At 55.3% G+C, this 27,519-nt stretch overlaps 1 protein-coding gene across 5 annotated transcripts; it reads right to left on the bottom strand.

The window, feature by feature from the left end:
* Nucleotides 1-2,699: 2,699 nt before the first annotated feature.
* On the bottom strand, nucleotides 2,700-26,934 carry BAHD1 (bromo adjacent homology domain containing 1). Of its 5 annotated transcripts, none has more exons than XM_059890670.1 (7): nucleotides 26,914-26,934; nucleotides 10,107-11,549; nucleotides 7,774-8,156; nucleotides 6,664-6,823; nucleotides 6,190-6,266; nucleotides 5,362-5,462; nucleotides 2,701-4,893 (listed from the first exon to the last, which is right to left on the bottom strand). In XM_059890670.1, exons 2-7 carry the CDS (start codon nucleotides 11,533-11,535, stop codon nucleotides 4,704-4,706), a joined length of 2,340 nt encoding a protein of 779 aa, XP_059746653.1. In that variant the 5' UTR covers nucleotides 11,536-11,549; nucleotides 26,914-26,934; the 3' UTR covers nucleotides 2,701-4,703. The 5 variants fall into 5 exon arrangements, with proteins under 5 accessions (NP_001193211.1, XP_059746653.1, XP_024853618.1 ...); XM_024997850.2 differs by lacking the exon at nucleotides 26,914-26,934 and adding an exon at nucleotides 25,609-25,973; XM_024997853.2 differs by lacking the exon at nucleotides 26,914-26,934 and adding an exon at nucleotides 25,609-25,973 and having other exon boundaries at nucleotides 5,362-5,453.
* Between the last annotated feature and the right edge of the window lie 585 nt (nucleotides 26,935-27,519).

The raw sequence follows: 27,519 nt of genomic DNA, 5'->3' as shown, positions 1-27,519 counted from the left end.
CGTGGGCCAGGCTGATCCGAGGGCTGTACGGGAGGCGGGCTCGGGCTGGGGGCGGGCCCGAGGGCTTGGACCCGCGGAGCCCGGAAGGGATCCGGGAGAGCAGCGCTGGCTGGAGGCCCCCGGCGCGCGCGGGGTGGCCCACTCCCGGGATGAGGCGCCGAAGCGGGCGGCGGGCAGCGGGCAGCGCGCGAGCGCGGCGAGGGACCTGGGCCGGATGTCCCGCCCGGCCGCTCTCCTCCCCCGGCCCCGCGGTGACACAGGCGCAGGGGCGGGCCCAGGCCAGGGGCGGGGAGAGGGGCGGGCCCCCTGCAGTGAGCGGGCTGGGAGGGCGTGTGCCGACCCCTACCCTGCAAAGGGCGCCTGAGCCAGAGTCGCTCTGGTCCTCCGGCCTTCGGGCACAAAAGCTGCCGAGGCCCCAAAGGCAGAAAAGACCGAGGCCGCGGTTCCCTCTCCCAGGCACCGCGTGCTCAGGAAGCTGGACGGACAGAACCTGCACGCAATGCCCGGCCGCCGCACTCTCTGACCCGGCAGAGCCCTTACTCCAACAGGTCTGGAGGCAAGGCGCCGCTGCACCCTTCTCCCAAATTTCTGGAGGTCCCAGTGTGCTCCCCTATGTGCTGTGTCGGGCTACTCCAATAAAAAGCAACTAGACTGTCAGGCAGAGACAATGGATCAGCTCTATGGTGACCCTTAGGATTTAAAACAGCAGCTGGTGGTTACAGTGTTTATCCATTTACCCAATGGATGTCTTGAAATGGAATCTCCTGTCTTCCCTCCTCCAGGCCTGAAGAGCTGGGACACTCTCTGGTGAGGGGCCGGTGACAAGTTGGTACCTCATGACTACTGGTGTGATCAGCACACATTTGAAGGATGAGAAGCTGGGGCCATTGAGTAGCAACTTCCTTGCCTGGAGCCAAACTGTGTGCTCAACCCCACCAGGCTAGCCATGTAGATAGAGGCAGACAGGGAAAGACTTGGATGTCAGGGGACAGTTTTTATTGATCTGAACTGTATCCACACTTCACTGTTAAAAGTGGGCAGCCAGCGAGGCTCTGAAACAGAGTAGTGTCCACAGTTGTTGAGGCAGGTGTCATCAGTGTTTTGTATTCATTATCTCTAGTTGTCACAGCCACGCTGCGCATTCCCACTGAGCAGCTCAAGAAACAAGAGAGGCTCAGGGAAGCTGAGACTCTACATGGATTGGTCTGATTCTAAAACCTAAATTCCCAATCACAATCCTTCTGAGATTAATGGAGCACAAATGTGGAGGGAGAAAGCAGCTGACCCCAGAACACACTGTACTGAGGGGGAAATGGCAAAGAAGATGCCAGAGGCTCTGAGTTTAGTGAGTGATGAGAGGAATTCAGAGGATGAGGAGTCCTCAGGAATGGGAAGCCTGGAGGCCTTCAGCTCCTCAGAGCAGACTCCATACTCCCAGTCTGAATGCTAAGGCTGCACCATTCACTGATTTAGAAGTTTGCATCAGGGTTCACTCCTCACTAAACTGCTCCTTGTTTCCAAGAGAACCGAAGGTAGATTTATGGTAGTGGGATTACTTCTACTGAAGTCTTTTTAAAAAAAGAATAAAAGTACATCTTTTATGGGCTTTTCCAGGTGGCTCAGTGGTAAAGAATCCGCCTGCCAATGCAGGAGACGCAGGTTCAATCCCTGGGTTGGGAAGATCCACTGGAGAAGGAAATGGCAACCCACTCTGACAGTCTTGTCTAGGAAATCCCATGGACAGAGGAGCCTGGTGGGCTACAGTCTATGCGGTTGCAAAAGTCAGATACGACTAAAGTGACTGAACAACATTTTTTATACCAGAAGAAAAAACAACTTTGAGAAAGTGTTTGCTGAATGGGTCACATGTATTCACTTCTCTGAGCAGTTTTCTGTTAAGAGTCACAGTAAGGCAGTCTGAATACAGGAATAGCCACTTACTCTAAAGGAGTCCCTAGACAAAATACTTGTCTCCAGACCAGTTTCCTGTCTGTAAAATGATAGGATACCGCCCATCTCACGGGACTCCTGTGGGCAGCACACTGATGTCAGTGCTACAGTAGGTCCATGGTGGTGTTTGTGTCACCAATAACCCTTATGGAAATGCACCTACCCAGACGTGCTTACAAAACGCAGCAGACGGCTAAGCAGCATTAACTGCCTCCAGGGAACACCCCCAGCCTTAGACGACGGCCCACCTTGGACACAGTCAACACTGAGGCTTTGGGGCGAGGGCTGGATTGACTGAACCAATGGTCCAGGTTTGACTCCTTGCCTCATGATGTGGCCTTCAATTCCTCATGAGTGATAGCTGCAAGATGCCAAGGCCCTCAAACAGCTTCTGCTGACCAGTTCTCCAGGGGCATGACCGAAGGTGATGAAGTAGTATCTTCACCATGCAACCACTTGGAGGCGAGTTCCCAGGTCACCAGCCAGGTGAGAACTGGCGACCCAAGGATTTCCCTCACCCAGGCAGGTGGTTTCAGCTACTGCGACGCGAAGAAGTCAACTCCAAGTTGCCAGTCCCTGTGTCCTCTCCTCATGCTGCTCTCCACCCGCCCTCCCCTTTCCTGTGCTCTTGGCTTATTGGCCTCAATGAGTCCCTGCACTGCAATGCAAGGAGCCCCACCAAAATAAAGAGGAGTGAGCCCCTCTGTGTGAGCCCACACACAAAAAGATGACAGGACACGCAGAAAATGGTCCTTTTCTAAATTAATACAATTTCTCAAATTTATTTTTTTCTTAAAGAAGTACTTCTAATCTCTGTCAAAAGGGAGGTGAGGAAAGGTCCTCCCTCCCTTGTAAACACTGAAATACAGATCTGAGAAACCAGGGTCGACACACACAAAAAGTGCATTTTACAAAATATCAACTAAAATATATTTTACATGAATTATGCTTCCACTGAAATTCTACCAGCTGCATTTTCAGGTTCGAAAAATATTTCCACATCTAAGAGATTCAAAAGCATTTAAGTTCTGGGCAGTGGACCCCGCCTCCCTGGAGGAGGCCTGACCTCCCGCTGGGTGAGGCTGGGCTCCTTAGCAGCTCCCACTCTGCCACCCTCTCTTACTCCCCCACCCTCCTTGACTGATGTTTTCCTCCAAACAGCTTATTCAGTAAGAAGGGACCCAAGTTTCTTCCCTTGGGGTTTGAGATTGGGTTTCCCATGTGTGAATTCACCTCTGAATGGTCCAGGCCTCACCTGAGCCTGGTGACTAATCAGGAGGAGCCATCTGCTCAGGGACAGGGCAGGGCTGGGGACTGCTGGGTGTGCCCTCAGGGTTTGCTTCCACCTCCCTCTCCAGCTTCTGCCCAACCGTCCTCACCCAGTGCCACCTCCTCAGCCTGTGGGGTCCGTGTCTGCCCCTCTCTAGGGGAGGGGGACCCAGTGCTGCCCTCCTTGGCTCCTGTCCCCAAGGTGGTACCCTGCAGAACTGCTGAGCATGCGCCCAGCGCCAGGCCCAAGCCACGCTCCCTCTCCCCATCAGGCTCCTCTTTGGTACAAATAGGAAAGAACCAGGCTGCTCCAGCCCCCACAAAGTGCCCCAGGGCCAGGGCCTAGTCCTGGCAAGGACAGCAGGGGGCTGAGCCTCCTAATCTACTCTGGGGAGCGGCATGAGGTGAGAACAGGGCCCCTTGGCAACAGGAACAAACTAAAAATGCAGGTCCTTAGCTCCTAGAGTGAGTGGCTGCAGCTCAGCAGGTCTGTGGACTGATACAGTGTTGATTCTTGCTGGGATGTAAATTAGTGCAATCTACAAAAGACTAGGGAAAGGGGTGTCAGAGGCAAAGGGAGCCACAGCACTCCTTTGGTTTGATTTCAGGTGGGTGTGGCTTGAAGAGTCATGTGTGAAGTTCTGCAAGAGGTTTCCTAGAACCTCCAAGTGTAAGGCAAGAGGAGAAGTCTTCAATAAATCAGGTAGCAATTTTCCTTGCCCCCTGCCCCCACCCCCTCCCAGCTCCCTTCTGCTCTCCCAGACATGACAAAGCCCGCGTTAATCAGTTAACTTCTGGGCAGCCAGACCTGCTGGGTGGCCTTCACCAGGAGGTGGACAGGAAGCTGACTCCCACGAGGGGGCCACACCCATGACTGTGAGGGCTGGTAACTTGTCCCAGCACCAAGGGCTACTGCAAGGGCAAAGGAGGAATGCCGGAGAAAGGCCCCAAGTCCAGGAAGAGAAAGTCAACGCTCTGGGAGCCAGACACTGGCTCTCCAGGTCTCAAAGGAATGGGCTCGGAGCTGTGCTAGAATCTGGGAGAGCCTGGTCCCAGGCTAATGGGGAGGCAGCGGGTCACAGTGGGTGAGGTAAAGCTGGCTCCCATGCCCCCTTGAAGGGCCCAGGGGAGGATAAAGAAGGGCATGGTTCCTGAAGGACCTTCCCCCAGTCCCTCCAGGGCCCATGCCCCTCAGGCTTGGCCCAGCCTCAGGGAAGACTGCTTCTTTAGGAGCCTCTGCCCATGGACCCCAGAGAGGCACCCTGGGCCAAGCTGAAGGTTCTGATGCTTTTCTTATACCCTGGCCTCCCCTTCCCTCCCATGGGGCCCAATCCCACAGGGGCCCCTGCCCTCCCCCACAAGAGAACCACAGGCCAGCCACCTTGAGCTCCTGTGGCCCCTTAACCAAGTGCTGTGCTTCAAGCAGTGCCCCCTGCCCTGAGCCCCATTTGCCCGTGGGCAGCCCCAGCATGGGTGTGAGGAGGCTACTGGGGGTTCTTGAGGATGCGGCCATGGCGGAAGTCATAAACATGGCGGCAAAGAAACACCAGCTCAGGGTCCGTGTCCTCGGGCACTGTGCGGTGTGGTGGGGTGGAGTAGTCCACAGATGGGGGCACCAGTGCTGTCTTTCGGCTGGGGAGCCCCTCGCCCCGGCGCTTGGCCATGGCACAGAATCTGCAGTGACACACCATTCACAGCTGTCTTAGCAGGAAAACCAGTTCCTTCCCTACCCTGCCCAGAGAGCAGGACATCCCCTCCCACCTCCACAAGGGCAGCTGCTGCCTCCATTCCTGTCCTGGGGTTTATGCCCTCTCTGCCAACCACCACTCCATCTTCTTGGTCACTGGGGACCCACACCTACCGAACCTCCCTACCAAACACCTGCCAATTCTCCTTGATTTCCTTCTGACAGCAGTATTGTGACCATCCCCACCCCTGAAACTCTGTCCCAATTCACTCTGCCTCAAAACGGGAACAATTTTATTTTTTTCCTATAAAAATCAGATGATGGAAGCAGACTGGAAAAAAGTTCTAGGAGGTCAGGTCCAATGAGTCAAATCCCCTTGGGGATCACAGGCAACCCACGAATAGTCTGGGGAGTCTGAGGGGAGAGGCAAGCCAGAGGTACAGGGCGCCACCCACCTGCAGTACTCAGCAAAGGTCAGCACATAGCACTTCTCTTCGATGCAGGCTACACTGTTCTGGTCTTGATGTCGCGATGCAAAGACTTCATTCTGCAAAGGCTCAAGGGGAGACAGAAGGAGGTTGGCTACCAGGGTGGGAAGCACCTAACTCCAAGAGCAAGATGGACATGAACTCTGCTGGGACTCCTGACCAGAAATAGATTAACTCCAGCTAGTGCCCAGGAAGCCAAGGAGCTTCCCTGGAATTGCAGCCTAACCGTTTTCATCAAACAGCCCAGGGCATTCCTCCTAGGTCCTGTCCTTCTCAGGAGGAGCCAGGTGCCTACTCCGGCCCCTGACTGACATCAGCCTCCTGACCCCCAACAACTGTGCACATCCTCCCGGTTAGAGGAAAAAGGTCCCAGCAAGGGGAAAAAGAGCAAAAGGGAGTCCAGTCTGGGGGTGGAGCAACGACACCCAGATGGCATCACCTCTCCGAGTGCAGGGCTTGGGAGATACCCAGGTGTGTCTGGAGAGTGTTCCCTCCCCTCCCTCTCACGCTGCAGACACTAAAGGTGTGCACTCCCCCTTCCTGTCACCAGGAGGACGTATATACTTGTTCCCATTCTGGCACCCCCTGCCTTAGGGGGCCCCTTTCTGCCCCGCCTTTCAGGACAAAAGACCCACTGAAACATGAACTAGGCAGTGTTAGCAAAAGAGGCTACAACTCAGGCCCTTCCCCAGGTTCTCTGTGTCCAAGGTGACAAGTCCAGGGACCGGATCAGCCAGGCTGCTGCCCCATACCATACTCTCCATGCCCCTGCCTCCCCGCCACCAGGTAGCTCACCTCGTGCATGCTGGGACTACGGCCACCCTGTAAGTGCTCTGGTCTGTAATACCACAAGAGGCTCATCATCAGCTCTCCTGAGGGAAACAGAAGCAATCAGGGCTTGAGCTGACAACTCCAGAATGGCTGAGATGGGCAGGCGGGCTGGCCACCTGCCCTGGAGGCTCATCCAACTTCAAAGCCTGGGCCAATCCTGTGAGCTCTGGCCACCCCATCCCCTGCCTTGGGCCAAGTCTGGTAACTCAGTGGCTGAGAATGCTGTTAGGCGTGGAGGAAGGAGAAAAAGGCACTGACAGGTGAGGCAGGGTGACGGGTGCCCGGTCCCTGATAGCTGCAAAGGTTAATGAGCTGATCCAAGCCCAGCCCAAGGCTGTCTGCAGCCCTGAGCAACAGACAGATGCTGGCTTAGAGGGAGGCAGACTCTGCTAAGAATGCGGGACACTAGTGCCCGGCTGAACTCTAGGCAGGGGGTACCTGATTCGGGGTTCTCCCAGAGGGCAGAGATCTTGGCCACATAAGGTGTGGACGTCTTCCGAGGGCCTGACTTGAGCAGGACAGTGTCCCGGACTCGGATCGTCTCTCCATGCCGCTCCACTGCCTGGTAGCTCTTTCGGATGGCTGGTTCCGGTTCATCCTGAGCAACAACCCAGTGACACAAACAAGGCTTGTGGGGCCACACTCAGCACGGGGAGGGAATGACATCGTTTCCCTCTGTGATCTCCTCAGAGCACTCAAACCACTGAGGACAGCAGACTACAAAAGCAGTGAATGCTCTGTCCCCTCCTCCCTGAGCCTGGCTTTCGGGGCAGAGTGGGAGAAAGGGCGATAAACGAGAGCAGAGGTAAGAGAGTGACTCGAAACTTCTGGGGCTGTGTCTGAACACCTGACCCCTGACAGCCGGCTTTCGCGCTCCAAGCCCCCAGCACCGGGCGGTCCTCAAGTTTCCTAATGGACAGTCTGACTTTGACTCTTAAACCACCACGGTAAGTGGCGAAGCCTTGGGCAAATTATTTAATCTACTGCTAAGCCTGTCTTCAAATGAGGGTAGTTACAGGACCACAGAGTGCGGCGTACCTCACAGGGCAGTGGCGGGGATGAAAGCGGATAATGCATGCAAAAATTTCACTCAGTCCTGGCCCCTCAGAAGTGCTCAATACATTTTAGCCAACATTCTTCTCATCATCCCAGACATTCCTGTGTCACTAATTTCCTATGCTTATCCCCATTTCCACTGTACATACTTATCCAAAAAGTCTCCAGGGAAGTCCTCTACTTTACAATCCAGGAAGAGAGGTGAAGACTCATCAGGAGGCCTCTCTGAGAGTCAGTGATGGAGATGGAAGCCACCAGCTGTGACTGACTGTGTATTCCCTGACTCCCCAAGGCACAGGGCACCGGGTCAGGAGGGGCTGGGGGAGCAGGCTGGGCCAGCGTGATCACTTCCCCAGGGTAAAACTGAGCTGGAACCCCTTGTCACCTCTCAGAGTGGCCAGAGACAGGGGTGGCTGGGAACCACCTCACTGCAGGTCCTGTGTCCCTGCCACCACCCTCCCTTCTCCCCATCGGCTGGGAGCTGGCGCTCACCAAGACATAGACGGCCTTCTCGCAGGCAGCCCCGACGGGCACCCAGCCATTAGTGCGGCGGCGGCGACGGCGGCGGGGGCGTGGGCGCTGGACGCGAGGCTGCTTGGGGTGGCTGGGCCTGCGGGCGGCCTTGCTCCGCGCAGTGTGCCTACAGCTGGAGCCCGTGCGCAGACCTGACTTGGAGCCACTAGGAGGCTTGGCGCTCTGAGGGCACGCACGGGCTACTGTCTGGGGCTCCGAGGTGGGTGTCTGAAGATGGGGGACGGGCTCTGCTGCAGGTGGCACGCTGGGCACAGGGCACCCCAGGAGGGGGTGGGCAGGTGAGGCAGGGTGGCCGGCTGCCGGGAGAGGAAATTCCAGCTGGCCCAGGGATCTGCAGCCTTCTGGGAAAATGAGAGAGGGAATCAAGGCAGGTAAGGACAAGCAGTGAATCCTCAGCACCTCTGCTTTCACAGCCTGAAAGTGAAAGTTGTTCAGTTGTGTCTGACTCTGCGACCCCATGGACTATACAGTCCGTGGAATTCTCCAGGCCAGAATACTGGAGTGGATAGCCTTTCCCTTCTCCAGGGGATCTTCCCAACCCAGGGACTGAACCCAGGTCTCCCGCATTGCAGGCGGATTCTTTACCAACTGAGCTATCAGGGAAGCCTGCTTCCATCTTAATTCTAAGTGTGAACCCAAGGCCAATGCAGTGGCAGGTGGGGTCAGAGGCCCTTAAGGTAGATGATCAGGGACTGCCAATGGTTTTCCTTGACCTTGGGAGACTGGCCCATAGCCATCTCCATCTCCGCTTCTAGCCTGAAAGAAGTAGAATGGGAATAGCATCTCTAGCTCTGACTTAATATTCCTTTTCTAAAGGCCTCCACAGTGATTGGGAACAGGGGATCTGAAGCTACATGAGGATGTGAGTCCCTGATCTGCCACTCGCCAGCTGTGTGACCTCAGGCAAGTCACTTTACCTCTCAGTGCCTTGCCACAAAAGCAGTCATTTCAAGTATCATGTAGTATGTCCTAGGCATTTTTCTATCAACTCATCTCATCCTCACAACAAGCCCAGGAGGTGGGTGCCACTACTCTCCTTTTACAATTAAGGAAACTGAGACACAGAGCAGTTACTGGTTTGTCACACGATCGATCACGTGGCTGAGGAGAACATTTCAGTCTGGCCACAGAGTCTGTGCTCAATTAACATGCTGTATGGCCTCCAATATATAAAGCACCAAGAACAAGCACCTGGCACATGGTACTTACCGGTGTCCCAGGGCAAAGGGCTAAGGGTCTTGGGTCCCACGGGTTAGGTGACTAAACTTAGGGAGTGGTACAGAAGAGAAATAAAAGCCTAAGAAGAAGCCTGTTCTCATTTCTCCAGAGCTCCTACTCACGCCAGAACCTGAAACAACCAGTCTGGCGAGAGTCAAGCGGTCTATTAAGTTGTTTTATAGACCCCTTCGAGAAGGGCTGTGGAGGAGAAGGCAGAAAGCCCTGAGAAGGCATGGCCCCTCACTTCACCAGCAGCATAGCAGACATCCTGGCCAGCATGGCTCTAGTCATGTCATTTCCACCCAGAAGGGAGCCTGGAGAGGCATGTGAAGACACTCCTGCCAGTTTGGGGGCAGAGAGATCACTTAGGGCTGTCTCATCAGCTACAGCATGAGCTCTCAGTTGTCTGATCTTGCTGAGAAGGTACACACCAAAGCCAGAGGCCCCAGCAGCAGCCTGTCTGTTCTCCGGGTGTACCCACCTGGTCCACACCTAGCAAGGTAATACTAAGTCTGAGCATTACTTCTCTTTCAAGGCCTGTACGGCCAGGATGAAACTACCCTAATACAGCTGGCACCACCTACCAGGCCTGTATCCACCATCCCTCCCATGGATACTGCACTTGGTTGGCAAGCAGATGGTCTGGGTTCCTGGGAAGTAATGAATTCTAGTTTTCCTCAAGAAAGGCAAAAGGGACATGGGAACAATATGGCACAAGTGCTAATTTCAACATCTATCTTGCTACTCAAAGTCTAAGAATGGGTATCCCAGTGGGGAGGCAGGAGAGACTGTCCTCGCCCTTTCTACCACCACAGCGCTGCCAACTGCCAAGGTGAGAAACCTCTACAGACAGCGGGGACACAGCAGGGCTGCTGAGAACTAAACATGGGCCTCTTTCCTGGGAATTTCCTAGGCTGATCGCACAAAATCAGGGGAATCCGCCCTTCTCAAAACCCCTTGCCTTCCCATGCAGTTGTAGATGCCAAGACACCCCACCCCAGTCCACGGCCCACTCTCCTGGAACACCGCATCTCAGAGATGCCCTGAGATACCCCACCTCTGGGAAGGCATACCTGCTGCAAAAGGCATTTTGTAGGGGCAGCCGCCACAGGTAGTGCCGATGTGGGTAAGAGACGTGGACAACATTTCACAGATGCTGTAGCCATTTGCTCCAGTATCCTCGTCGGGGCAATAGCGAGAACCCCATGGAGGGTGCTGGAAAGGGGTGCCTGCAGGCACTGAGCTTGGAGCCAAAAGAAGCCCCTCGTTAGGTGCAGCCACTGGGGACAGCTTGCCCTCAGGGAGCATAGGGCAGGAAGAGTAGCCCCCACACTGCAACCTGTCTTGGCTGCAGTACAGATAGAAGTTGCCCAATGCGGTGAGCTCAGGCCGACCATACAGGCCATTGTAGTCAGCAGGGTTGCCAGGCATCGGGAGCGGGGAGAGCTGCGGTGTGGGGAACGAGGGCTGGTGCAGTTCCTGCTTGGGGGCAGGTGACTCCTCGCCTGGGCGCCCAGGCTCTGGCTTCAGGGCTGCCTGGCCCCCCATCAGCAGGGGCAGCTGTGGGCGCAGCCCTAAGGGGCTCTCCAGAGCCTTGCTCAGGGGCTGGTAAAGTGGCTGGCTGGCTGGCCCACGAGGCGGGGAAGATGGCCAAGGCTCCTCGGGGCACCCTTGCCAGCCGGGTGGGCCTGCAGCCTCCCCAGAGCTGCCAGCTCCCTGTCGGGCCTTGGGATAGTTCTTGCTGTTGACCTTGGCCCACTTAGGCCTCAGGCCCTTGGGTGCTGGTGGCTCCGCAGAGTGCCCATCTGCTTCAGGGTGGGCACGAGGCGGCCGCAGGGGGAGCTCCCGCTCCTGGCTCAGCTTCAGGAAGGCAGCTGCATTCAGGCTGGCCAGTCTCTTGGGAGTTGGATCACCATCTCTGCGGGCCCCTTCATCCGGTGCCGGCTCTGGAGACAGGTCCCGACTTCCTTCTCCGAGGTTCCCAAGCCGGGGCCGCTTCTTAGAGGAGGCCCAGCCTCCAGTAGCCCGGTCACGGTCCCGGCTGCGGTGGGGGTCTCCTCCTCGGCTGCGGCGAGTGCCCACCAGGCTGCTGGTCTCCTCCCGCTCCAGCAGCAGGTTATTGAGGGCCTCGGCATTGAGGGAGGCCAGGCGCCGCTTGCGGGGCTGTGAGAGGGCAGTGTCCTCGCTGGATGGGGTTGGGCTAGGGGGCTTGGGCAAGTCGGGGGGCAGCTCATCAGCCTCATCTGCGCTCCGTGGACCAGCCACATTCTCCAGGCGGGTCAGCAGCACTTTGCAGGTCTTGGGCTTCTCGGGAACTAACGGGCGCTTCCGCAGTGGGTAGTTCTTGCGGCGCCCTGTAAGATGCTCCGAGCTCTCAGGAGGACCTGGCTCCACGCCCTCTGCCCGCTGCTCCACACTGCTGCCTTCCATTTGCAGGGGCTCCTGGCGGCCTGTAGGGCCTGAACTCAGCATGGGAAGAGACTTCCTCCGAGTGTGTGTCATGGAGTATCTCCAACCTGCAGGACAGAAACAGGCAATGAGAGAAGCCTGTCCTGGTCTGCCTTCTTCCCCACTGAAGCCCTTCCAGCATCCGCTGCAATAACTCTGGCCTACCCTCACTGCATTTCCAGCCTGGATTTTCTTAGGACCCCTCTTCCAGAGTGCAAAAGTCTAGTGGGGTCAGGCTACCAGCAGCTGTGCATGGACTGGCTACCCCACTTTCCTCTGAACCAAGCACCTGGGGAGCCTATGGCGCGATGCAAACCCAGAGTCAGAAGACAGAAAAGGCTGGGGACAAAATATGCAGCTGTTTCCATCTGTTTTTCTCCCACTGGATATTCATCACAGGACAGGAAGAGACTCTGAGACACTGAAGCAGGATAGGAGCTTGGGTGGTGGGAGTCCATCTAGTCCCTCAAAGATACTATCAATCCCTCCCCCTTCCTGGGGCCTCGGAGATTGTCCAAGGAGGATAAGGAGATGGACAGTGAGAAGCTGAGATGAGGAACCTGCCTGCTGGGCTGTGGAGAACGCCAGGTCTAGTCTGTGAGGACACCTGCCTGGCAAGTACAGTGGATGGCCATAACCTGGGTATTGCTGCAAAGCCCCCTGAAGGATGAAGGCCTGTCACCCAGCCCCTGGAGCCAGCCCCACCTTAGTTCAGATTCCAAACAGCCCAGTACCTGGGGGAGGGATGGCAGTAAGGTTGGGGCCAGGGTTCCCAGGTAGGAGACCCACGGACCACACTCTAGACCTGTGGTACAACCTTAAAAGCCCACCAGCCACCAAGAGCTGGGAAAAGAAAGTACCAAAGGGAAGAACTGACTCAGGGGACAAAGCCGCTCAGCCATGTTAGTCCAGCCCTTTTTATCAGGACTCCCTCCAGGTAGGCAAGATGCCAGAAAGGGGCAGGATGGAGGAGAGAATCACTGGAAACCTAGAGCCCCAGGACAATGCCCATGACCAGGCATCACCCCCTAAATGTGCATGGCAGACACCCCCACTTCCCACATACCTGGGCCCCCCTGAGTCTCCTCCTAAATGAAAAAGTAGGCTGTGTGCAGGAAGCTGGCATGGCATAGCCACTGAAGAACTGAGGGGCGGGGTGGGCGGGTGCCTCCCCGGCCCTTCCCCAGGTGGTGGTCTGTTCACTCTCTACCTATACTCCAACAAAGCAAGGTGATGCCAAGTAAGGTGTCAGACTGGGCTCTGCCCTCGCCAGCATTCTGCGACCCCACTCCGGCTTTTCAGCTTAATTTCCCTACTGCTATTGTTATTCACTCTCACTCCACAAGAGGAGCTGGGAGCAGTCGCTGCAGGGCCAGGATTTAACCCTGAAAATCCCAAGTCCTGAGCCCTTCCAGTAACTCCTGTGGCCTTGGGCCAGTGTCTGGGATCACTGGGTCTCTTCTCTCCAGAGATAAGCCAGGCTAGCCGAGAAACAGTGCTTCGAAAACCAGGCTGAGGGCAGCGTGGGTTTCCCTCACCCCTGAGAACGAACTTGGAAAACTGGAAAAGGGAGGCAGCATGCCAGGCATTGCTCTGGCCACGTGCGGGGACCTGCATATCCAGAGACCAGGCCCCAGGCAGGACAGAGAGTCACAGAAGGCAAATCCATTCATTCCTGAAGCACAGACTGCAGTGCTCCTGAAAAATTCCAGGCATCTGCTAGGCTCCCTAAGACTCTTTCTTGCTTCTCATCAGGGGGACCACCCATCCCTGATTGCTCAGCACGCTTATTAGCAATGCCTCATTTCACCTTCAAAAGCATCCCAGGTGCTTACAACCCTAGGCCCTTCCCTCACTGGCAGGGCACCCCTGTGCGGAGATGAAGGAGCAAGAACAAGGAGAAAGACATCTGTACTTCCTGGACAAGTCCGCACCCAGGCCTCCTCCACTCCCAAAAGGCCTGGAGAACAGGGAACAGATCACACAGCTGAGCAGGGGCCAAAGCCCCTCAACAGGCCCCAGGTTACTACAGCAATTAGCCTGGGAATGGCTGGTGGCCAAGGCTGAGGTCACCTGGCCTTTAAGGACATTGACACTAAGTGCAGAATAAAGAGGGGTAGATGAGAAATGGAAAGCGAACAGAGGGAGGTGTTTTCAAGTCTGGTCAATGAAGAATTCTTAGCAGACCGAGGAAGGACTTGGTCTGTTCTCCACCCCTAGTTGGCTGGTAGACCGGCCACATGCATGGATGGCCCAGGGATTCTGGGATACTTGGTCCCACTCAGTCTTTCCCTCCTAACATGAAAGATTAGGAGAGGAGCCTTCCACTTTCTGGAGCTGTCCCCAGAACCTGAGAACTTGTTTCCTGTAGAGGATTCACTCTTACATCTCCCTCTCAGCCCTCCAGTCCCTCAGGGACACTCACTGTCCCTGAGGCTAACGCTCCAGGGAAGCCTCTAAATCACAGGGTGCAAGTCACATTTCCAAATCAAGCATAAAGGCCTCCTGCAAGCCTCCCCTGAATCTGCCAAATCTTGTCACCCGCAGAACAACTCCCAGCTCTCATGTGGTGCCTAAGGCAGCCACGGCACTCCCCCACAACCCCCCAGGAGAGGCTGGGGTCTCTGCTGCCTACCACACTCACTCCAGGCTGAAGAGAGTGAGTCATGCTTTGAAGCCAGATGGACGTGTGAGAACTTCGGCAGCAGCTTTTCCCTGGGTGGGGCTGGTTGGAGGGGGCGCCCAGCCTGCCACGGCCCCTCTAACCTGCAGGGGGGCCTAGCTCAATGGGGGAAGATCCCATTGAACCAGGAAAGCTTGGTTTCCCTTCCAGCCCTGCCAAGCCCCCTGCCGTCTGTCTCTCCCACTTACAGACCAGGAACTTCCTACCACTGCCAACACACCACCAGGGTGCCTAGGTTCTCGGACTACCTTCCTCTTCTTTGGGAAGCCCTGTCCTCCCAGGGACAGGTAGTCTGGGCCCCCTTGGGAGAAGGTTCCTAGGAGAGACTCCCTAGGGCATATTACAGCTTGCTGAGACCATGTCAAGCAAGCTGTCACTGAAGAAAACCAGTCTGACAGCTGCCATGAAGCACAGAGGCCGGCTGGTGGTCCTCAGAGCCGAAGACACATTGAATCACAAGTTGAATCCAAAATCACAAGTCTGCCTGGCTGGGTGAAGTTATCTCCACAGAAACAGAAAAAGGGGAGTTTGCCCTCAAACTGTAGCAGCACCTTATACCCAGCCTCCACCACCCACTAGGCCAGGTGGCGCACACCCCAAGGTACTGTGTCTGAGAGCAGGTCAAAGGCCTGGAGGAGATGGGCCACGGGCACCAGAGGGGAAAGGAGGAGGGAGGTGGGGGCCTGAATGAGCAGATAAAGTCTGCTTCACTCCTGCAGAGACTGCACTGGGTTGGAAAGTGGCCCTCAACCCTGCCAGTAGGTCTCCCTAAATTACCCGGCTCTAGACCACACCCCCACCTCACCCTTAGGGGTTCAGGACCCATGTCCCCCCCAGTGCTCTTCCTGAAACTTCTCTTACCACTACACTTTAAATTTTGGCTTTCGGTCTTTTTGGTTTATTCTTAACGGGAGGGAGTACTTGGGGGGGGGTCTTAGGCAAGAGCTGACCAGGTGGCCCCTTAGGTGAGGGTCAAGAAAGGCCCTGAACCAAGCCACCTCCCTACAATTACACCTAAAGCCACGCAGCTGGCACCGAGCTAAGCACTGCCCACCTCTGCAATCTCTTTTGGAAGAATCCCCACCTCTCAAAGGAATAATACTTTTTCATGGACACTGAGTTTCTTGAAGCTTCTATCAGAAAAGAAAAGCAGCAAAAGCACAAAGGCAAGCTACTGTTCTTTTAAACTCAGTTGATGTCATTTCATAGAAAAACAGAGAGGTGAAGCTGCCGAAATTCTTGTGATAAAGCCAGATAAAGATGCGGCTGATTTCTCTTGAATCCCCCAGAGCTGGTAAAATGGAAAAAACCAAAGCTTTAAGTCAGGTAGACCTGGATTTAAATGCCAAGTCTGCCCATCATGAATAACTTACTTAAATTTGCTGAACTTCAGATTTCTCATCCCAAAGAGACACATCAGAAGGAACCTTACTTAAGAGTGCTGGTGAGAATGATACTAGTCACCACGCAGGAGCCAAGCAGAGTAGGAACCCGGCAGGCCAACATCCTGGGGATCCCACAGACAGGGGAGGGCAGCCCAGCCGTGGCCCTCAAATCCCCACACCAGGAGTCCAGAGCCAGCGGGGGTGGTGAGAAATCTGAAAATGCAGCCTGCATCTGAACCCTGCCCTGCAACTGTTCCACTGAAAACCCCTGAGAGTCCACCCCAGGGAACACGGCAGTGCCACTGCTTTCCCGAGAAAGACCCAGTGTGAGGTGAACTGCGAGGGGCTCGGTTTACAATGCAGCGAGACGGCAGGGGCAGAAACTGTATCCCACAGACCCTCAACAACTGCTCCAGGCCTCCAAGAAACAAGAAAGGCGAGATCTTCAGATGCTAAAGACCCAGGGGATGGGGTCAGAGAGCATGCACTGCCTGCTGCCACCATCTGACTGTGGCTTCAGCACAGGCACCCAGAGAGAGCAGAAGTCTTGGCTCTGGCAGCTCAGAGCTCAAGCCCCAGGGTTCTGCCCCTGAGGAGAGAAGGCCTCCCTGGTGCCCATTCAGCCTCACTTGCTGTGGGTACTCGATTCACTCTGCAGTCAGGCTGGGCTCCTACAAACACCTGGGCAGGAAGTGCTGCGGCCGACCAAAGGGAACTGGCCTGACCCGTCTGGATGCAGCTGGTTTTATAGGCTGCCCCCGGGGTCTGGCGACCATCTGAGGAGCTGGGTTCACCTGGCCTGGAGGCACCAAGCCTATCTCCGGTCTGTCAGACCACCTGCTCCTCACAATTCACACTGGGGGCTCCCAAAAGCCCAGAGAGGTGGGAGCAGTGGTACAGGAAAGGTCCACCCCTACCAGACACAGGGTCCAGTGTGGCAACCAGCCCAGTCCCACAGCCCTAGCGTTGGCTACTCCTGTTCACTCTGACCCTCCCTACAGGAGCGCCCAGACACACAGGTGTCCAGAACCTCCAAGAACTTCTGGCTCTGGACACAAAGTCAGATGTCATGCACGTGTGTGCTAAGTTGATCCATATCCGACTGGTAAAGAACCCGCCTGTCAATGCAGGATATGTAAGAGACGATGGTTCAATCCATGGGTTGGGAAGATTTCCCTGGAGGAGACCATGGCAACCCATTCCAGTGTTCTTGTCTGGAGAATCCCATGGGCAGAGAAGCCTGGCAGGCTACAGTCCATAGGGTTGCAAAAGAGTCAGACATGACTGAGCGACTTAGCATGCACACACAGGAATACAGGAACAGTAGAATAGGTGGAATCTCCTCTTTCTCACTGGAAACAGTCAGTTCCTAGTCTTAGGGCAAGGCCCCTCCTGCAGGGAGGGGGCTGAGAGTAAGGCAGACAAGACCTACCCCTTGGATCTAGAAGTCAATCTATACACACAGCCCCCTGAGCTCGGACAGTGGGCAGAGAGCATTGTATTTAGTCATATCTCAGTGCTCTGCTCTAAGAAACTCAAATCTGACAAATTAGAAGGTAATCACATGCAATACAAAACTAGTCTTTAGAGGCTTTCTTTTAAAGGCACAAGTCCTTGCCAAAGGCGACTTGCCTTCCCCTAGTTTCTTTCAGGTGCCCTGCTCCAGTGTGCACCAGGCAGACCTCCCAGGGCAGGTGTCGGTCTAGCTAAGCCAGAGCGCCCGCCACTCATGCCCAGGCACATGGCACCTCTTGTGACCTTTGCTCATTCGGCCAACATTTTGCTGGCCCCTCGCCACAACTCAGCGAGGTGAGACCCACACAGGGCTGGAAGCCACTTTATGCCGCCACTAATCCCAAGTGGGCTTGATCAACGAACAGCTTGAACTTCACGAACCCTGGTTTCCTTATCGACACAGCAGAGTTGTGAGCACCCGGTAAATAAGAATGGTATACAACAATGGCGATCAACACAAGCTCATTCTTGCCCCCTACATGTCAAGTTATCAGGCAAAGAGCTGAAGAAAAATGCAAAACAGACTGGAAATGCAAAAATGAAATGAAAAAATGCAAAACTGAGAAACTGGAGCTTGAGCCGGTAGGAAGACAGAGGACAAGAGTGTGTGAGAGGGCTGTGGCAGAGTGCTCAGAGCTCAGTGGAGAGAGCTCAGCTCCAAGGCAGCTTCCCAGAGGGCACACCCGAGCCAGGACTTCCAGCTTCTTCCTGAGGGGCTACTTCATGCCAGGTGTACCAAGCCCAGTGGGAAATGGGTAGCAGTCTAGAAAATTTGCTTCACAAACATTTGCAAAGGGCAGGAGACAAAGGCAACTTTCCCCAGACTGCCCACCACTGGCTCCATACAGGATTATTCCAGGCTGAGGGACAGTGGAGCTCTGGGCTAAGTCTCCTGCAGACCCTCCCCCTCTCAGACTCAGTCCCCTGCCAGAAGCAAATCTCCCGCTGGGGCAGGACCTATTTGTTCCTGGCGGTGAAAGTGCTGAAGAGATACAGCAGGAACAGGGCCACAGAGCCTCAAGGCTCAGCAACAGGCCCACCAGGAGGAAGCCTCAAGAACTGATGCCCTGTTCTCCATAAAACACAACAGCTCATTAGCTTGCTCCAGGCACCTGCCCAGGAATGGCAAAGGATATGTGGCTGGTTCAACCACCAGGACACTCCAGGAACCAATAACTTAGATGTCTAAGATGGCTTGCCAAGACCAGAGGTGCTATCTAGTATCTTGAATGAAGAAACTGGCCAACCAGGCCAACATGGGAGTTCGGCCCTCGGGCTTCCCAGCGAAGTGCTGACCTCCTGAATGAAACAGCCATGGGGAACAAGACCCAAGACCAGGCCTTCCCAACATTCCGCCAACACCAACAGAACCACAGGCAGCCCCTACTAGAGTTACAGGCACCTAACCTGAATATCTCACTAATTAACTAAGTGTTTAGTGCCACTCCCATTATGCAAGCTCTACCAGGACAGGCAGGGTCTGCCTTCCTTACCAGTAAATCTCATCCATAGGGCTTATTAAGAGCTTGCTGAACAAATGAAGATCTAGCTGCCCACCTGCTTCCCTTCATATAACATTTCTACCCTAGACTGATGGCACCACTTGGAGCCCAGGACAAGAAACTCTGACCTCAAAGCTCTCCCTCATCCCCAGGAGTCCACCATGCCTCTTCAGTGTAATCCACAGTTCAATGGGCTACTTTAGGAATTCTCTCATGTTACACAGCACAACCTTCTTCCACTACCATCCTTCTCTCTCCCAACCTGCCCAGCTATCTCGGGAGACTATTTCTCTCATTCCACATCTTAGTCACCATCACTCTCATTCATCCTTGCCACTCCCCACCCCCTGGGGGCTGTTATCATTTCATCCTAGCAAGGAGAAAACAGAAGCACAGAGAGGTAAGAGAACTTGCCCACACTCCCGCACCATCAAGGGTGGAGGCAGGGCGGCTGGTGTCAGTCCCCAAGTCCACGCCCCGAACCGCAACACAGGATGGCTGCTGAGTCACAGGCCAATAATCCTGCATGTGCAATTTTGCTTTTCTGAGCTGTTTTAAGTATTGGCATTAACACATTATTAGTTTTTCCTGATTTTTCACAACAAGGGAATTGAAGATGTACTACAATTAAATGGCATCTATGTACTGGTCAGGGAACATATACATAATTTTACAGACTGTTATTACAGAAAAGTCTACTCAAGGTTCTCAGTATGTTCTTAGATGCACTTCTAAAACAAACCCATTTTATATCCTTGAAAGGGGTAGGGGCTGCAAAGACAGGTTTTCTTGATTTTACAGTAAATCTAGGAAAAGAATCTAGAGTCCGCCCCCCCCCCCCCCCCACATCTAACCACGTCTCTTGAATCAAATGAAATCTCAAGCATGAACTGCAATGAAGACTGAAATTTGGTCATCACACTCCAATCAGCCATCTTAATATTCAAAGACATATTACCTGACCTCTTGGCTACCTCTTTGGGCTGAATAAATTCAAGTCCTTCCAATTCTCCCTGATGATCATCTCTTACAGTCATTTCATCTATTTTACAATTTTTTCTACACTCTGTCCAAACTGTGTGAAACCCTCCAGGCAGAGAACAGCTCTGCCCCCAATACTGAGACAGGCTTGCCAAACCTGACTCCATCTTCCATTCTGATATACACATCACAATATCCTGGCATCAAGCAGCACCCTAATACCTTTCCTGTGTTATCTACAAAGATCCTCTAAAAACTAAGAATTCAACTCTAGGGCATTCCCTGGCGGTCCAGCAGTTAGGACATGATGCTTTCACTGCCGGGCTGGGGTTCAAATCCTGGTTGGAGGACTAAAGTCACATGGCATGGCCAATAATAATACACCTCTGAACCATCTGACCAGATGAAAACGTGATTAACAAACTGAATTTTCTCCAGACACTTTTAGACACTCAGCTGCAGTTGGAGAAGGGCTTAAGTGTGGGCCACCCCTCTCCTCTTCATGGAGGAAACTGAGAGCTGCATCTAAGGAGGGTAAGGCCTAAACAGGCTTTGAAGATGGGAGGAACTAAGGGTGGTCAGCACCGCTCCAGATGAGACCTGGGCATCACAGAGGCAGCAACACACCAAAAAATGTAGACCCTGAGTTTCTGCCTGGCTTGATCCTGTTAACTAAGACGAGTTACTTGTCATTTTTTTGTCCAGGTAACTTGGTTATTATGGTGCCTCAGAAATAAGTTCCTGTTTCAAACCTCAGGGAGGCTGAGAGAAAAAGCCATTCTTTTACTCCTAATGCTTGCAGAGGATCTATCTCAAGGGTAGTGTTATTTTTATTATTATTATTTGGTGGGAGGCTGAGTCAGGTTAATAACCACCCAACTTTGCAGGTGTTTCTCACTGGGAAAAATGGAATCTGGATGAAAATCCTTCCCAGGACATGACACAAAGTCCTGGACATGACTTTGCCCTGAGGCCTGCTCACCAAACCCACAATCCTCAGACCCTCAGCTTCTAGACCAAGTTGCCTAGGGCAGGACAGCAATCCCTCCATTGGAACCCCAGGGCCAGGCTAGTGCTCAGCCACTCTGCAAAGCCAGCTCAGTGGAGCGAAGGGCACTTGCCTGGCCCTGAGCAGGCAGCCTGCAGCACCCCCGACTGCTGCTGCTCTTCCTCCCTTCTCCCTATTAGCTGGTTTACTGCTCATTAGTGGCAGAACCAGGAGGTGGGCAGGGGAAACATAAAGGAGCTGAAATTCAAACCAGTCTATTTTACTCCAGTTAGGTGCCTCCCATAAAACCGAGCAGGATTTCATCACCCAGGACCTCCCTGTCCCTTGTTCCTTGGAGGTCGAAGCAGCCTGAAGATGAAGTGGGAACCTGCAGAATCTCAGGACCCCAGGCCCCGGAAGCCTACGCTTCTAATCACTACAGGCTGTTGACTCCATCTTCTCAGGGTGAGGTGGCCCATCAAGGCTGGGGACCCGCAGAGCAGAGTGCTGGGGCTGCCCTCCGTGTCCAAGCGCACTCTTCTTGTCCCTACAAAGTCCCCAGCACAATGGCAAGTTCACAAAGGAAGTGAGTCCTGCCAGACTATGCTAGCAAATTCCCATAAATGCTTGGGCCAGGGTAGTACTGCTTATGTAAAATGCTTCCCCATTGAGAGATGCTGCCTTATTTACATTCCTCACAACCCATTCATAAAACGGAGGCCCTTTAATGTTGGGGCTGTTCGTATAATGCTCCATAAACCCGGCAGCTTCAACTGGCAGCTTTAGTTTGACACAGGCTGCCTCTCAACTTTTTCCCCTTAAGATTTTTTTTTTTCCCTCTTTAATGACTCACCTTGCGACAGGGCGCTCAGGCCAGATGTTGCCGGAGCAAGGCCAAGAGGAGTAAGAACAGATAAAAATGAAAACACACAAGCCCTCCTGAGTGCTGGGACGGAGAGGTGGAGAGAAATGAAAATAAATAAATCGAAAATCCCCATAGAACTCCAATGTGAACTACTCATGTTGAAGGTTGAATCCCTTCCAGGTTTACTGAAACTTCCTTTAAGGATGTCAAAATGCTCCCGAACTTAAGCCTCTACAAACCAGAGATGGTGTGGAGGGATTTTTTTTAACCCCAAAGGAAAAGATAGAAGGTTCTTTCTGGTTTTTAATCTACATTGTGGATGAATAAAAAGGCAGAAAATTTCTCTGCTTCTTTGTAAAAGTGTTCCATGGGCTGCTGGATTTAAGAGGGGCAAGATTTGCTCAGAGTGAAGAAACTCAGACGAACCTCAGAAAAGAGGAAGGGCTGTGTTTTAGGACACACAGAGAAAACAGCCTGAGCAGCTGAGAAGAGAGGCCAGGAGATTCATTCAGAGGTAGCCTGTCTCCTGCTACTGTAGAAGCAAGGAGGAGAGAACTAGTACGGATTTTTTTTTTTTAATTGACGGGGGAGCGGTCTGCATTGCCATGGCAACTGTGAGGGGTGGCTTTCCCGCTTAGAAGGGAAATGCTGGTCCATTAATCATCAAACTGGGGCACAAAAGGGAGGTTTGGGGGAAAGGGGGTGGATGCAGAATTTATTTTTTCCACTGTTTAGACTCAAACCAGTCACCAGTCCCCTCTCCCATCTCCCCATGGTCCAGGGTTGGTAGTAAACAAAAAATGGAAGTTCCAAGAGAGCTGGGATCATAGCTGTCCTTTCTGATGGGTCCAGTGTGGGGCCGATCATGCCTCCCATGTTAGCGATGCCCCTATAAACATCTCCAACATCAGTCCCCAAAGCCCCATTCACAGGCCAGACCAGGAATCTTTCTCTTCTGCTCTCAGCATCGCGTTTTCTCCCCTATTTACACCCAGGATTGAGAAGAGATAAAACATATGGATTCATTTAGCATGGACAACAAGGAAAATTGCATAAGAGCAGCAAAGCCGGGTGGGGAGAATGGCCTGGTGAGGTAGGAGGAAAACAGGATTACAGCCCTTTTCCAATTCATGTCTATATGGTGTCATGTGAGCAATCCACAGGACAGACTCTTCACCAGCTGGAAAATCAGAAGCAATCATTTGCTCCCCATGCTAAAGCACCCCAAACACATGTATGTGCCTTAGGCAGAAAAGGTCGGAAACCACCGAGGACTCCATACTCTCTGGAGTTCTGGGGAAACAGAAGGGAAGGTTTCCCCTCTGCTCCCACTCAACTAAGCAGTCAACTGCTTTTATTCATTCAATAAAAATGACATGCACAGCACTGTATCACAAATCCTGGAATACTCACACACACACAGGTTTAATACTCATACTGTCCTTATCCTTAAGAAACTTCCAACGGACAAAAGCACTCAAGAGGATGCCATGTTATAAAACCCAGGGTCACAATCTCAGAGGCAAGCAACGCTAGCCTGGAGTGGTCTGAAATGAAGAATGAGTAGGGTTCAGGCAGGAGAAGGAGGCAGCAAGGGACTCTTAACTGGGGACAACTGGGGAAGTCAAGAGGAGCAAAGATGCACGGTGATAAACCTGCTCAGCACATCAGGGCTAGGGGAAAGCCTTAAGGGACACTGTCCAGGATGAGACTGCAGGAAACGGGGAGTCACTGTAAGTTTGTGGGTAGGGGAGTGACATGGGGGAAGGAGTGCTTTATGAAGAATGATCTAGCAGCTGTGTACGGAAATGGATCAGAAGGGCCAGTGCAAACAGGAGGGAAAGGAAGGCCATGACAACAACATAGGCCTGACATGGGAACAGCAGAGCAACAGAAAGGAAGAAAGAGAGGGAGATAGAAAGGAGAGAAACTCTTCACTGGCTAAATTCTACAGAGCAAACTCTTAACTACTTGATCTGACTTGCGTAAGTCTCCTGCCAGAGAGCCAAAGAGGGAACCATTGTTTTGGCCATTCTCCTTTCTGTTCTGGTGGCCAGAGCAGGTCACCCCCTTCTGATGCCCCCAGAAGAATCACATGCACACTGGGTAGCCCCACAGAAGACACAAAGACCTTGAGATGCTTCATCATCCTCTGGATCTTAGACATACAATTAAATTCCCTCAGAAAAAAACTTTAAGTCTCCTGCATGAGGTAATACCTCCCTTTCTTTCCCACAAGCCTCAACTCCACCCAGGCTGGGGTCTAGACCCTCCTGGGGAGAGGGACAGAGGGTGGCCATGAATTAACTCCATGCTCAGACTAAGCAGGGGTGACAGGCTGCTTTCCCAAAGAGGGATTACACTCAACCACAGCTGGGAGCAGCTCATCATCAAAACCTTCCCCCGGTGGGACCCGGATTTTTAACAAAAGTCTACACTCTAAACACCCTGAGTCTGTTTTTGTGGTCCCAACTCTTCCATTAAATATGGGATCACAAGATAGAGCACAGGAACTCTGAGTGGGTTTTTACAACTGGAAAAACAGCACCCAGCTTGGTCACTGGTGGGACAAAAGGGGCTCACGGCTTAAGCCACTGGTTCCCAAATGTCCTCTAGTTGGTCAAGGACAGTGGTGTTCCTCCAGAACACACGGTCTCTCTAGGGCCCTTTTCACTCTTTTTCAGAAGGCACGGGCGTGGAAAGGGTGGGAGGAAAGTCTCTCAGGGGATAGGAAACCTTTTAAACTTAATCATTAAATTCCTGCCTCAACTCAGCTTCTCCTTTCTCTCTGTGAGTACCTTCTTTCGCTAAAGAAAAGTGCTGAAGACGGTTGTCCAGGAGCACTTCTGGGAGGTATCTCCTAGTCCCCAGTCCAACTGGTCTTCTGCCCTCTTAAGACTAGTGACAACAGGACACTAGGAGATGTCCCAGGTGGGATTAACCTTTTGGGCAGACTCCTCTCGCTGAAACACCTCATTCCTGGCAGGCTCGAGAGCTCCTCACCGAACTGTTTCTTGGGCAAGTCCAGCAACCGGGTCGCCACTGGCCAAGCCCACCGCGTGCACACCCCCACCTCTGCCCCACTGGCTCGACCCCACTCTTTCCAAAACAGCAAGTCGATCCGAGACTGGAATAGTGAGCCAGTGCCGCAGCTCCTCCCGGCGGTCGCCCCGGCCCCCGCAATCCCCGGGGCAGAGTCCGGCCCGGTCGCCCGCCCCTCGGGGTGGGTGGCTCGGACCCGCTCCCCTCCCCGACGCCACCACCTGCGCCCGCTCCGGCGCCGCCTTTGTCCGGCGCTTCGCCGCCAAGCGGGCCCCTCGGGCCCGACCTGACCCGGCCCCCGGCCCCGGAGAAGAGGCGGCGAGGCGGGCAGGGCAGGGCCAGGCCCGGCCGCGAGCACTGGGTCCCGCTGTCACTTGGAGGCGGTCTGACAACTTCGATCCCCCCGCCCCACCTCGGACTCGGCCGCCGCTCCGCACGGTCCTCGCCGGGCCTCCAGCGGCCCACACTCGCTTCTCGAACCGGTTCCTTTCCTTCTTCGGCGCCTCCCTTCTTCCCAGTCCGATCAGGTCGAGTCTATACTACCCCCCGCCCTGGCGTGGCCCCCATCCCCTGCTCCCCCATCCAGCAATAACCGGTCAGCTCCCAGCGCGGGAGGGCGCCCCCCACCCTGTGCGGGAGATCCCGCGGCGCCGCCCCCGGCCGCGGCCCCTTGCCTCAGGGACCGCGATGGGGGGAGGGGGCACAGGGGGGGCGGGGGCCTCGCCGCCCGCGCACTCGGAGGCGAGCCGGCTCCGCCGAGGCCAAGAAACGACCGGCGTCCTCCCGCCCTCCGCGGCCCGGGACGCCCGCGCCGCCGCCACCCGGCCAAGCTGCCACCCGGCGGCCGCCACCCACCCCGCCCCCGGCCTGCGAAGCGGGCGGCCCCCGGGGGCTGTCACCTCGAGGCGCTCCGCGCTCCCCGATGGCGGGACCGTGGCGCCGGACCCGGGGGAGAGAGGCGGCGCGAGCGAGCGGGCGGCCGCACCTGCTTCGCGTCGTCCGTCCGTCCGTCCCTTCCCGGGCTGGCGGGGGCGGCGGCGCTGCGCGCTCGGTGGGGCGCGCTGACGGGCGACCGGTCCTCTCCCCTTCACTCGTCTGCCTCCCTCGTTTGCTCCCGCCCGCCCGCTCGCCCCTTCCCCCCTCCTCGACCGAGGCCCCTATCTCACCGGGACGGCGGCGCGGACGGCGCGGCTCTGGGCGCCCGCAGGCCCCGGCCGGGCTGGAATCCGGCGGCTGGAACCCCCCGGGGGCGCTCAATTCCCGGGCTCCACGCTGCTGCGTCAGCGCCTCCTCCTGGGGGCCGGGGCCGGGCGGGCGGAGCGGGGGCCGCAGCCGGGCGGGGCCGTCGGGGGGGCGGGCGCGCCTGGCCGGGGCGGGCGGACGGCGGGGGCCGGACGGGCGGGGCAGGCAGCCGGACGGGCGGGCGGCGGGGGCCGGGCTCCGGGATCCGCTACGCCGCTCGCGGTTCCCCCACAAACTCCCCGAGAGCTGAGCCTCCGCCGCCCTCCTTCCTGCTTCCTCGTCCCCAACCAATCAGCAGCGCGCCCCTCTGCCAGCTCCGCCAATCAGCCGCCCCGCCCTGCGCTGGCCCCGCCAGCCAATCCGGCCCTCGGCTCCCCCTCCCGGTCTCCAACCAATCAGAACCGTGGGTCGGTCGTCCCAACGCAGGGGGCAGCACGAGGCGGCCGGGGGAGGCGGTGCGGGGAGTGGTGGGGCCTGGGGGGAGGGGTACGGTGCCAAGGGTGGTGGAGGAAGGTGGTTTTCTTTGCCGGCTTCTTGGGTTTTCTCATCTCCGGAACATGAGCCAGTATCCCATGGTGACCCGACCCTGGAGCCCCAATCCCCTAGCTGATACCCCCCACCCCGAAATCTAATCTCACCCCCCCTGGCGGTCACCTCTCTCCATCCCTCGTCCCCCTTCTCCTCTCCAACACCCTCGGGAGAAAACTGCGGGCCGAGGACCACCCCCACGCTCGCCAGCGGCTGCTGCCCCCAGGGCAAAGCTTCGGGAAGACCAGCTGAAAATCAAGCGAGGACAACCCCCCTTTCCCGCAGAAAGGGCCCCAGACTCCAACGAAAGGGCCCCGACTGCTGAGAAGCCCCTCCCGCCCTTGCCTCATCTTTCCGACTTCCCTGCCTGCCACGTCTCCTTTCCTTTCAAGCAAGGTCGGTCCTGGCTTGGTAACCCCTCACCCGCATCTCTTTTTCCTCTTTCTCCCCTTCACCTACCACCCCCCCACTCCAGCTCCTAATTCACCCTTCTTAGAAGCAGAGTGTGGAACCCTCATCCATTTGCAGCCGACAGCAGAGCCTGGTCTGTGAGTCCTTGACACCCACACACCCTCTTCCACCACCGCGGGAACATCCGAGCTCTCCGGGGGAGGGAGGTGGGGGCGGGCAGCCTGACAGCCCAGGCTGGACTCCCTCCCTCGCGTCCCCAAGCGAGGATGGGACCAAGTGTGGACACTTACCTGGCTTCCCCCTAGTCACCGAATGCTGTGGCTCCGTCTCACACCCACAGACGTGCCTTTCCAAGCCCGAGCACGCTCCGCGGGGTCAGCGGGGTGGGTGGGCACAGCAGGCTGAGGTCACATGGAGGTGTGGGAGTCCTTGGGAGGTGCGGGAAGGGGCTGTGTCTTGGGCACCTTGTAGTGCCAGAGCCGGCCAAGGGCCTCACTTCAGCAAGCACTGGATGCGCACATAGTAGGTTCTTGAGAAATGCTGAGTCCACCCTAGAACAAAGCCTCATTCCCAATTCAGGTGGGGGAGGGGAGCTTTGGGAGGTAAAAGGAGGCGCAGCAAAAAGGGTAGTATCGAGTCACTAGAGCCTGGGAGTAGCCCAGGGAGAGACTGGGTGGAGGAACACCTCTGACAGAGAGAAGGACCCCAGTGCTGGGGCTCCTAGAGGAGAAACCCAGCCTTGGCGTGTTTCTCCTCCTGCACCACACATTATGCCTAGCTTTTCCTAGACCTTGAGACTCAGCTCTCTATGAAGATCAGGGCGGCCAACCCCTATGGCTGGGAAGTAGAACTCTAAAGACGGTTCTGTTGTCTGCCTGTAGAGCTGTCAATGGGGC

The sequence above is a fragment of the Bos taurus genome, chromosome 10 (genome assembly GCF_002263795.3).
Source record: "Bos taurus isolate L1 Dominette 01449 registration number 42190680 breed Hereford chromosome 10, ARS-UCD2.0, whole genome shotgun sequence".
Classification (NCBI taxonomy): Eukaryota; Metazoa; Chordata; class Mammalia; order Artiodactyla; family Bovidae; genus Bos; species Bos taurus.
This window is presented reverse-complemented; position numbering and strand designations above follow the sequence as displayed.

Excerpts from the sequence above, each read along its gene's own strand:
- BAHD1 (XM_059890670.1), bottom strand. The coding sequence starts at position 11,535 with ATGACACACACTCGGAGGAAGTCTCTTCCCATGCTGAGTTCAGGCCCT. Across the intron at positions 8,157-10,106 it reads CAAAATGCCTTTTGCAGCAG|AAGGCTGCAGATCCCTGGGC; the intron begins GTATGCCTTCCC and ends TCATTTTCCCAG. Across the intron at positions 6,824-7,773 it reads AGAAGGCCGTCTATGTCTTG|GATGAACCGGAACCAGCCAT; the intron begins GTGAGCGCCAGC and ends GTTGTTGCTCAG.